This window comes from Diabrotica virgifera, chromosome 7 (genome assembly GCF_917563875.1).
Source record: "Diabrotica virgifera virgifera chromosome 7, PGI_DIABVI_V3a".
Classification (NCBI taxonomy): domain Eukaryota; kingdom Metazoa; phylum Arthropoda; class Insecta; order Coleoptera; family Chrysomelidae; genus Diabrotica; species Diabrotica virgifera.
In genome coordinates, this window is record NC_065449.1 from 209,146,105 (window position 1) to 209,158,698 (window position 12,594).

The 12,594-nt window shown below is 31.5% G+C and overlaps 1 protein-coding gene across 5 annotated transcripts in view; it reads right to left on the minus strand.

The window, feature by feature from the left end:
- LOC114329889 (ATP-binding cassette sub-family C member 4) overlaps window positions 1–12,594 on the minus strand; it is a 135,088-nt gene that overhangs the window by 1,909 nt on the left and 120,585 nt on the right. For all 5 annotated transcript variants that reach the window (XM_028279150.2, XM_050655873.1, XM_028279147.2 and 2 more), the window contains exons 14-16: window positions 11,861–12,091; window positions 6,352–6,650; window positions 1,687–2,102 (exon numbers count right to left, since the gene is read on the minus strand). In XM_028279150.2, coding sequence (XP_028134951.1) covers window positions 1,687–2,102; window positions 6,352–6,650; window positions 11,861–12,091 — 946 coding nt within the window. The remainder of the gene's footprint in view (window positions 1–1,686; window positions 2,103–6,351; window positions 6,651–11,860; window positions 12,092–12,594) is intronic.

Genomic DNA, 12,594 nt, shown 5'->3' on the forward strand with positions numbered 1-12,594 from the left:
ATGCAAGTTGTATACACGATTTTTTCTATGATCGTTCACAATAAAAAATATTCAAATTTATTAATTTTGTAACGCAAACAAATTAAGTAGTTTGTCAGTCTGTTTGTCAGTGACAGTTTGTTTACATATTGAGAACTGTCAAAGCGTATATATTTGACTCGCCATTGGTAACTGCGCGTGTGCCACCTTTATCGCGAATATCATATCGCGATTATATTGGTTAAAAAATTGTATCTTATTGAAAATCTGTATCATTATGATACAGGTAGTGACATCATAATTGATATATTATACGCTATGAGCTCGTACGTAGAGGGGATATTTACAAATTCGCGAGCGCCAGTAGTGGCAAGTCTGTAAACGTTTACCGGAAATTTGACATAAATGTCAAAGTGATTAATTTAAAATTAAAAGTAAAAACATTAATTATAAAAATATTAGTTGGTCAAAGCTGTGGTATATATTTTTACCTTAAATATACTTACGTTTTAAATACTGAATTTAAGTTTTTTTAATGTTCCGTAATATCGTTGATTGAAATAAACGGTAATCTTAGCGCCATCTACACGATAATTGTGAAAGTATCCGAAGTAAGAAATTCATATTTTATCAATAGAACGTCAAAATGATTAGAAAAATCTTAAAAAAATCGAGTACAATTTAATTAATTTTTTGCGTTGTAAATATTAAGCGATAACAATTAAATAATAAATTTAAAAATTACCGGTGAAAGTTGAATTAGTAATCCGCCAGGAGCTCCACCAGCGAAGCTCAGAGCCTATAGTATGAGAATAGAAAAATTATTGTTACTGTATTATTAAAGATCGATAGGGAAAATGGTTTTCCTGTAGTTGGCTGTATACCATATAATACAAAAAAACGAATAAAGTCCTTTATAAAAGGTCATTTTTAAAATATGACCGCGTGCTGCAACGAACCAATAGAAAACTCCTAGGTTCCAAATACATATACGGAATGTTTAGATGCCCGCCGCACAACTTCTTGGCTTAAAAATCTACGCCAATGGTTTGGGAAAACTAGCACTGAACTATTTCATGCGGCTATAATTAAGACAGTGATTGTTAATATGTTGGGCAACATGAGAGCCAACGATCGACAAGCAGTCTCGGCACCTTAAGAAGAAGAAGTAACTTTTTTATTATTTTAAGGATATAGTCCTAATTATCAAACGGTACTCAAGCAGAGTTTGCTCTGCATTTTATTTCTATAGTATGATTTTTAAACCCTTATCGTATTAAATATACTTTAACAGATATAGTAAACAAATTAATAAATGCAGTGCTTTTAAATAAAAGCATGTCAACAAAATTTAAATACTTTCGATAGTAAATCTCAAGAATTTAACAGAATGAAAAGAAAAAACAATTGGAATTAAAAGCTTTAAACGTCGTAAGATGTTACTACAAAGTTCCCTATTGAACGATCCAACTACAAAAGCAAGTCTACTGGACGTGTGAAACTGAAGCAATTAAACCATAATAAAATAAATTTAGCTTCTTACTTAATTTATAAAATTTATTTAACAAGTTATTGATCTTGGTCATTCAATAATGAGATGAGAGAAATAAAGAGATAATATGTATATGAGCGAATACAGGACCGGTAGGAGACAATCGGAGATAAGCTAAGAATCTTAAAGCATATTAAATGTCAGCCAATACGTACTGTGGATCTACATTAGCCGTAGCTTCATCCAACATAAGAACTTTGTTATTTTTAAGAATAGCTCTTGCCAAGCAAATCAACTGTCTCTGTCCAACACTGTAATTGGAACCTCTATCCATGACTCTATTTTCCAATCGGTTAATAACATTAGCAGGATCTTTTAGTTCTACGTCTTGTATAGCTTTATACAAAACTTCGTCTGAATATTCTTCGAATGGGTCCAAGTTGTATCTTAAAGTTCCTGAAAATAGCACTGGGTCTTGGGGAATAATCGAGATTTTTAAACGGAGATCATTGAGGCTAATGTCTTTGGTGTCGATGTCATCGATTTTAATTGAACCTTCAATTGGGGCTAGTCTAAAGAGTGCCTGAATTAAGGAAGATTTTCCTGCACCGGTTCTGCCAACAACTCCAACCTAAAACAAACCAAATACATTAATGTAGGTGATGGATTAATTGGGCACATATTCTTATGGATTTAACCTTTTCACTGCGGCTAGTTATAAAAGTAGTGAGTCCAGAGAAATAAGGTTTTTCTCGTGACACGTCCCCCTCCAGCCCGAAACCAAATTTTTTGAGTAGTATGGACATCTATTTTATTAACCTATATGTTTCCTGCAGCCGATTTTGATGATATACATAGTTATAAACAAATGAAGATCGAAAAACGGTAAATTATCGCTTTTTTTCGTCTATTACCAAAAAGTTAAGCACTTTAAACAAATTTGAGAGTAAGAAACTCATAAATCGTATAAAAAACTTCAATATAGCATTCGCTGAATATGTCCAACCTTATTGGTTGCTTAGAAAATTGCAAAATAAACCATAAATATTGAGTTTTTATAAATATTCGTAACTTAGGTAAAAATTAACTTAGAATCTTCTTATTACGCGGAATGCCGAGACTTCTTGTACTTAAATTATATTTTAAATTTCAAAGCAATTGGTCAAATAGTTTAAAAGTTATTTAATTTATTTTTCCCAAATTAATTTTTTTTGCAACACTATAAGTCAGAAAATTATGAGGTTACAATAATACTTCGGACAGTTTATGAAAGAAGAACATTTATACTTTTACCTTAATTAAAAATAAATGACAAAAAATAATTTTAAACAGTGTAAAATTATTTTGCAAAAACATGTCCATTTTTTGCTTACTTATAAACAATTAGAATAACTTTTTAACCGTTACCCGTAGAAAAATTATTTTTTCATATTTAGAAAGACTGAATTTTTATACACATTTAGAAAGAAAAACAACTGTTCTAGGACATTTAGGGACAAAGTTAGCCCCCCCATTTTTTTAATTCACATGTTTTTGCAAAATTATTTTGCAATATCTATAATTATTTTTTGTCATTTTTTTTTTAAATTAAATTAATACTGTAAATTTTCTTCTTTCATAAACTATCCAAAATATTACTGTAACTTCATCATTTTCTGACTTACAGTGTTGCAAAAAAAATTAATTTTGGATAAACAAATTAAATAACTTTTAAACTATTTGACCAATTGCTTTGGAATTTAGGGTGTAATTTAAGCACCATAAGTCTCAGCATTCCATGTAATAAGAAGGTTCTAAGTGAATTTTTACATAAGTTATGAATATTTATAAAAACTCAAAATTTATTATTTATTTGGCAATTTTCTAAGTAACCAATAAGGATAGACATATTCAGCGAACGCCATATTGAAGTTTTTTATACGGTTTATGAGTGTATTACTCTCAAATTTGTTTAAAATGCCCAATTTTTTAGTAAGAGACGAAAAAAGCGAAAATTTACCGTTTTTGATCTTCATTTGTTTATAACTATGTATATCATCAAAATCGGCTGCAGGAAACATATAGGTTATTATTCTAGATGACCATATTACTCGAAAAATTTGGTTTCAGCCTGGAGGGGGATGTGTCACCAACACGATATTTTTTTCCTTATTTCTCTGAACTAAGTATGGTCTCTGGTACGGCTGTTTCATGCCTGTGCTGATCAATCCGGTTGCCGCAGTCAGTCGATGTAGTACTATGGCGTATGAATACGGTTCGCGCAGTGTATTAATACAGTGTATTCAGGACTGTATTTGCAATTTTGTAAAAAACTGTTAATTTGTTGCTGTTAGATTATTGAAAATTAAAAATTCGTCCACGTAACAGACCTTTTTCAACAGTTTCAACATTTTGTTTTTTGAAGATTTTTCTGACTTTTATTAGGACTGGCAAAACCGGATATATGTCCTGCAGTTTTCGGCCCTCATCCCATATAGCACACAACGTCCGATGTACGTCCATATAACGTACATTTAAAGTCCAAACGTCCATGGACCAAAACTGGACGTACTATGTACGTACATTACGGGACGTCCATTGGACGTTTGATTTCAACGTACATTGGACATCCATTTGTGGTCCATGGATATTTTACACAAAACGCGACTATTATATTAAGTCCCAATACAAACTAAATGAGAATCTTCTTGACAACGTTGTCGCTCTTTGCGCTATCGGTCGTGAAAGGTAGTATTAGGCAGGTACTGTTAGGGGATTATCGCTGTTAATTGTTGTGGAATACTGAAGGAGGGTTTGTTTATGATAATTCACAGAATGGCAAACCTGCTTGTAATATACAACAACGGTACTGACTCTAAAATTAGTTTGGAACAGAAACAGAACAGAGATTAAACCTCTTTTAATGTGCATGCTTCCTAAGGCGTCATTATCTGAATCTCGTCTTTATGAAAATACATCCTGTGATATATTTGTGTTTTCTGTTTATCGTGCGGGTGCAGTCGTGCATTAATGAAGTTCCTAGTTCCTATAATAAAGTATATATTATAATGAAGTTATAGTAAAGAGAAATAAAAAAGGTCTTTTGTGTAATATTTTTAAGAATAAGTTTAGTATTATAAGGAACTATTTCCTATAAAGGCTTTTTGCTATGTATTCACAAAATTATGGATACTAGATTGCTTTCTGAAAAGTGGCCTACAAATGTCTATATAAGGTGTACACTGAAAGCTTCAATACAACGTACAATGTACGTTTGTAGCGGACGTTCTATGGACGTCCAATTTTGTGAACTCTGGACATTCGTTGGACGTCCATCGGATGTCCATTGTACCTTAGCGGGACGTCCATTGGACGTTCCAATGTACACAGATGTACGTCCATTGGATGTCCATAAAACGTACTTGTGCTATCTGGGATTTGCAATAATTTTTATGGTAAATGCTACACACACAAAATCTTGAAAATGCAGCGCAAAATCTCAGATTATTTACTGTTACATATTATTTTTATTAGATTATTTATCAAATTACCAGTCATAACGCTCTTGTACTTTTTTCAAAGTCAATAAATAATAGGTTTATCAGCAGCTGTAATTCACACAATTGACTTCTTAAACAAAAATGAAATAAGCTGATAAACACTATCCTACATAAATACGACGAATGGGAATCCTAAGATTTTACAAGTAAATCCTCCAGTACGTGCCTGTGTACAAAGGTGCGGATTTCTACGGCTCCCGCAGTAAAGTATAAAAAATTTAAATGTATTGTAAATGATATATTATGCCTAACTCTCTTCTATAGGCAACTTACAATACGTAAACAATATCTGAAGAGTACAGGGGAAAAACAAGGAATGTCACATTTTATACATATTGAGATAAACACCAATAAAGGTTTAATTCTTATGATATCTAAAAACTACTTAGGAGATTCTTAGCAGCATTCTAGCAATTCTCATTCTATAATCTTAATATAATATGAATCTATAGGTATTACCTTATTAATTTAATAATGCACCAAAAAACTGTTAACGTTCCTTATTTTTGTTCAGTGGCGTGCGGACAATCCTGGTCCTTCGCCTGGATACAAATTATTAGAAAATTTATATTGACTGATATTTCTGTGTATTGTCCTAAATCGATAGCCTAGTCGATAGTACTCAGTTTTTGCTACCCCATGGCGAGAAACCTCAAAATTAATGAAAAAGTGACATTCCTTGTTTTTCCCTTGCACTCTTCATCTGATTCATACGGTTGCCGCAGCAAATGCCGAAAAACGTTAGACGTATTTAGCCGGTTCCCGTTGTACGGACACGAAATTATTTTACGTATATGTCCGGGTCCCGCAGTGAAAAGGTTAAAGCTATTAGTATTACAGATGAGCCTGGTTCTAGGGTGTTAAGCGGCCCGGGAAAACACAATTTCGCGCCTTTTCATACATAAATAAACAAATTTATATTTGCCTTTAGTGGCCTAGGCGCAAAATTTCTCCTGTCAACATCTTCAATGTGTTTTAAATGTAATAATTTTTTTCCAATCCTGAGAAAACTAATAAGTATTTTTGAAAAATTTAAACGCAGAATGAAAGATTACGTTATTACAGAGGGCCGAAAGTCCTTGAAAACTTCTATATTGTTTATTTTAATAAGCTACAGGAGTGAAAAAAAAGAGAACATTTAGTGTGACTTTTAATTTCGAATATCTCATTCAAAAAAAAACTTTTTGGTTATTCTAAGGGACTTTCGGCCTTCGGTAATAATGCAATACTTTATTTTATTAGATAACATTCAAAAGAGTCCACCTATATATTTGGCAATTTTCATTGGATTTTATGAAAATGCTGAAATAAGTGCTAATGAAATAACAATTTTTTATTTACCTTTTCCTTTGGTTGAATTTTAAGATCAAGATGTTTCAAAACCAATGGTCCACCCTCAAAGTATTTTAAACAAGTATCTTTAAAAGTGATTTCTCCTTTCTGAGGCCATTCTTTTGCTGGTTTTTGAGGTACGACCGGTTGTGGTTCTTTTTCCAAATTTTGGTACTCCAATACCCTTTCCACGCTCATAAGTTGATTGGTTACCTCGGCAGATTGACGCATACCCCATTGTAGTAAACTTGTTAATGCTGTTGCTTGAGTGATGGCCAGACCTACTTGACCTCCCTTCAGATTAAAGGCTGCAAAGATGGTAAAAATAAAAAATAAATTTTATAAAATATTATACTGTTCTTACATACATATATGTTACCTGAAAATATTGTGAACTTTCGGTTTTACGATTAGGTATTATACGATTATTAGTTATGTGTTGATAGTAGTCGAGTATAGACACCATCTTAGATATTCAACCTGTCCTTGGTTATAATGTAACTGTTCATTAATCAATAAAAAAGGGCGAAAGAACAATTTATACAATATTTTTTTGAAAGAATCGGTTAGGCTACAACACCACAGTTGGTCTCTCTAAATAAAATTATTTAAGGCACTAGTACACTTTAGAAGACCAAAAATGCATTTTTTCAAGATTATTTTTCTCAGAACCTTTATTAAAAATGAACATAAAACTTTTTACATATTAATATCTAACTCTTAGAGAATACAAAAAATATATCCTTTTTCATTTATGCATGTACACTAATATTGTAGAGGGCGCCAAATTCGAGGCCTCGAAAAAAGTAGTTCCGATGGCGGACAGTTAATCTCAGGATTGGGATCTCTGAAATAAAAAATTCGTACGGCATTGGAAAAAGGAAGTTTCTTACGTGACAATTTACCACCGTTAGTGAAAAATTCCGCAAAATGAAAGATTTTACGGGAACTTGAAAAATGTTTGTGAAAAAATCGCCCATTTTTCTTCAGTTTTTCATGGTCAAAAATTATTTATTTTTTATTTTTTGGTCAAATTGTGGTAAATTGTCACGTAAGAAACCTTCCTTTTTCAAATGCAGTACGATTTTTGGTTTCAGATATCCCAGTCCTGAGATTAACTGTCCGCCATCATTTTTCGAGGTCTGGACATTTGCGCCCTCTACAATATTAGTGTACGTGCATAAATGAAAAAAGATATTTTTTTGTACTCTCTAAGAGTTAGATATTAACATGTAAAAACTTTTATATTCATTTTTAATGAGGGTTCTGAGAAAAAAATTCTTGAAAAAAATGATTATTTTTGGTCTTCTAAAGTGTAGGTACTATAGTTTATTTTTTTACCAAGAGGAGTGAACTAAAAAGACAGATTCACACGCAAGAAAGTCACTAGAAAAATAACCAAATACATCTTTTTTTTGGTTAATCATGTCGGCCCTCAACGATAATCCATAAGTATTATATTATATTAATACGTCGCAAGAGAGTTCTAAAAACAACTGCTTTTTATATAAAAGCAGACTAAAAATCTAAAAATTAAAGGAATAACACAAAAAATCGTCGATATAATTTAATTAACCTATGAAATGCCAAGATTGTCAAAATTTGATAAATGTCATTAGTGTCAAAATTGTATAACAGTGGAGTAAACTTGCCTGCGATTGGACCAATGACAAACAAGCATTACAACTCGGTAAATTTGAATCACTCCTCTTGGTTTAAAAACAACCATAGTACCTTAAAAAATCCACGAGGAAAAATTCCTGTAGCTGGCTGTATACCATTAATCACGAAAAACGTTATTAAAAATCCTTTATAAAAGGTGTATATTTATTAAAATCACAGGACGTTTCTGATCAAAAAATACCATCATCAGTTCTGATACAAATCTAGCAGTTGTTAACCATCGTCCGTAATGTGAGGAAATATCCTTCAGATCAGCAACCCACGTGTCGTGTGGAGAGTCATGCGATGCCTTTTAGGCCATATCTAGGACAATTTAATTTATCGCTTTAAGTTATACGTAATTAGTCCAGAAAGCCACTGCGCATCTGCTAGAAAAAATATTCTGATTCGAATTGTTTGCACAATCTTACTCAAAAAGGACTCCTTTTAACAAATTTGCATGTTGCCAGGACCAAAAGTTGGTCAAAAATTTTTTAAACGTTTTTTTTTTGTTTTTTTCCGAAAATTATTTTTTTTTGCATGGAAAAAAGTTTTTTTAGGTTTTTTGGGTCATTCCAAACAGAAAAGGTCTTTAGTGACTTTTCTCTAAAAATGATAGTTTTTGACATATAAGCGATTAAAAATTGAAAAATTGCGAAATCGGCCATTTTTAACTCTCAATAACTATGTGAAAAACTGAAAATTTAAATATTACCAAGGTAAGTAGATATTCTTTAAAGATCGATTGATGAAATCCAGAAGAGTTTTTTGCAATACAATATTCAAAACTCCTTTGTTTTTTAATTGCTAATCAAGCGTGCGCGACACTATTTTGCACCGACAGTATGGTGAAAATGAAAGGAATAAATTCGTTATTTCGTAAACCGGCGACTTTAACGAAAAATTCCGAAACAGGTCGATTTTTATTTTTAAGTTATGATATTGTGGCATATATGATATACTAGTGACGTCATCCCTCTGGGCGTGATGACGTAATCGATAATTTTTTTAAATGAGAATAGGGGTCGTGTGGTAGCTCATTTGAAAGGTTCTTCAATTCTCTATTCAGTAATGTAAACATTTACATAATTATTTGTACAGGGTGTCCTTCTACTTCTTCTTTTGTCAAATAATTTAATTTAATCAATTTTTGGACACCCTGTATAAATAATTATGTAAATGTTTATATTACTGAATAGAGAATTGAAGAACCTTTCAAATGAGCTAGCACACGACCCCTATTCTCATTTAAAAAATCATCGATTAAGTCATCGCGTCCAGATGGATGACGTCACTAATATACCATATATGCCGCAATATCACAACTTATAAATAAAAATCGACCCATTTGGGGATTTTTCCTTAAAGTCACCGGTTTACGAACTAACGAATTTATTCATTTCATTTGCACCATACTGTCGGTGGAAAATAGTGTCGCGCACGCTTGATTAGCAATTAAAAAACAAAGGAGTTTTGAATAGTGTATTGCAAAAAACTCTTCGGGATTTCATCAATCGATCTTTAAAGAATATCTACCTACCTTGGCAACATTCAAATTTTTAGTTTTTCACATAGTTTTTGGGGGTTAAAAATGGCCGATTTCGCAATTTTTCAATTTTTAATCGCTTATATGTCAAAAACTATCATTTTTAGAGAAAAGTCACTAAAGACCTTTTCTGTTTGGAATGATCCAAAAAATCCTAAAAAATAATTTTAGGAAAAAAACAAAAAAAAAAACGTTTAAAAAATTTTTGACCACCTTTTGGTCCTGGCAACATGCAAATTTGTTAAAAGGAGTCCTTTTTGAGTAAGATTGTGCAAAAAATCCAAATCAGAATATTTTTCCTAGCGGATGCGCAGTGGCTTTCTGGACTAAATAATGTAAATCTATCATCATTTTAAAACATTTAAACGTATTTACCCACGTATTTTTGTTGGCTCAGCATGTGATAATCCTGTATCAGCACCGATGATGATGTTTTTAGATCGAAAACGTTCTGTGATTTTGATGTAGCCCTTTGAAGTGATTTTAATAAATATACACCTTGTATAAAGAATTTTCACAACCAGTTTCACTTTGTATTTGAGATTTGGAGGCGAACTGGTGTTGACATTCGGTTTTTCAAATTATTTAAATTTTATTTTGATAATGTCTCGCCAAGTAAAATACCTACACGGTACCGAAACAACATTCAGAAAATGTAGAAAAGCCGAACGTCAACAACAATGTTCATCCAAATCTCAAATAATACAAATAGTCCAGGGTAATAAGGTTTTTCCCGTGACACTCGAGCAGCCAGGAAACTGAAGCGTTTTTTCAACAGGTAATACTATAGGTATTTGAGAGCCAATTGTAACTATTTCCTGCTTAGGATCTGGCGGCCATTTTTATTTATAAACAATTAAGTGTCAAAAATGGCATTTTTCCCTTTTTTTTTTCAAATCAATGGAAAACAGTGAAACTTATGGTTTTCTTAGTACAAATATCTTTGAGATTATGGAAAAAGCTTTAAAATGACGTATTACAAAGTTTGATATACTCATTTATTGTTAATATAATTGCGAAAAAAGGTCGGAATTGCAAAAAAAATTAATTTTGCAATATCTATTGTAAAAATTAGTATACAGCTTTAAAATTTTTGTCATATAAGGGTTCTTTGGTGCTTAATATGTGATAAAAATAAAAATTTCAAAGCGATTCATTCAATTGTTTAAATTTTATTCAAATTGTTTATCCCAGAGAGCATTTTTTTTGCAATAACATAAGTCAGAAAAAAATGACGTTAGAACCATTCCACAGGTGTCGATTGAAAGAATATGAGCTATATTTTCAACTTAGTTTAAAAAAAGCGAATAAAACATGTATTTATTAGTAATAAATAATTATGCAAAAGTATCATAAATCTTTCCTTATCAATTTTTTATTTTGGTATATAAGAAATTATACATATTTATTACAATTTTTAATCAATTATGATATAAATAAAGTTACTTGGTAGTTGTGGACTTAAAACAGGGTAAAAAAGTTCATTTTTTTGGAAAAAGTTATCCAAAAAATTTATAAGGAAAGATTTACGATACTTTTGCATAATTATTTATTACTAATAAATGCATTTTTTATTCGCTTTTTTTAAACCAAGTTGAAAATATAGCTCATGCTCTTCCATTTGACACCTGTGGAATGGTTCTAACATCATTTTTTTCTGACTTATACTATTGCAAAAAAAATGCTCTCTGAGATAAAAAATTCGAATAAAATTTAAACAATGGAATGAATCGCTTTGAAATTTTTATCACATATTAAGCACCAAAGAACCCTCATTTGACAAAAATTTCAAACCAGTACACTAATTTTTACAACAGTTATTGCGAAAATATTTTTTTTTGCAATCCCGACCTTTTTTCGCAATTATATTAACAATAAATGAGTATATCAAACTTTGTAATATGTCATTTTAAAGCTTTTTCCATAATCTCAAAGATATTTGTACTAAAAAACTCATAAGTTTTACTGTTTTCCATTGATTTGAAAAAAAAAAAGGAAAAATGTCATTTTTTGACAGTTAATTGTTTATAAATAAAAATGGCCGCCAGATCCTACGCAGGAAATAGTTACAATTTGTTCCTATAGGTATTACTTGTCGAAAAAAGGCTTCAGTACCCTGGCTGCTGAAGTGTCACGAACAGGGTATATTTTTGTCTTATTACCCTGGCCTAAAAGTGAATCTGGTCGTGCTGTACTTTAAAATTTTAACACTATTGTACTAATTCGTGCAAGATTTTAGTAGTGAATTAACTATTTGTTTTAATATCATAAAGCAATATCATAATAATATATAAATTTAAAAAAACTTACCCTCCCCAAATAATAGTAAACTAAAAGTAAGTGCTGCCAAAAAAAGAGAACAGAAACAGTCCAAATAAAATCCAAATGCATTACTGGAAACTATAAACATGTACCATGCACCTGAATGATAATCTTGGTGATGATCAAACTCGTCCATAAGAGTACTTTGGGCTCCAAAAGCTCTTATGGTTGTCAAACCTTCAATGGTAGCTCTCAAATGGGTAAACACGGGACTTCTCACTAAAATGCAATACAAAATCAGCTTTATTATTATCTAACAAAATGCTTAATACGAAGCTTGTTCAATTGAAACGCATCTCTGGTCAAAAAACTTTACTGGCAAATATATCTCCAAGCAATTACTTACACAATTAAGACACATATCCCATTGTTTCTCTAACCGATATTAAAAAATTCTTGTTATCGAAGGATTCTGTTACGGCATTTTTTACTTCTTCATTCTACTGAAAACGATTAGGTATATTTAACATATTTTTCTTCTTCTTAAGGTGCTATGCATTTCTGCGTAGGCGTCCACCGTACATTGTCTTGTCAGGTGGGATGTTAGAAAGTCAGGATTAAATCATTCTGTTTTTAGAAGCATTGCGAAGCATTTTATAGCTGTGGATTTTTGTCCGTTGGCGAATAGTATGCAGCCACGACATCTTTTTCAGTAGCCCAAAATTGTGAAAATTACATTGAGATAAATCAGAACTATTAGGTGGCTGCTCTAATGTCCTTCA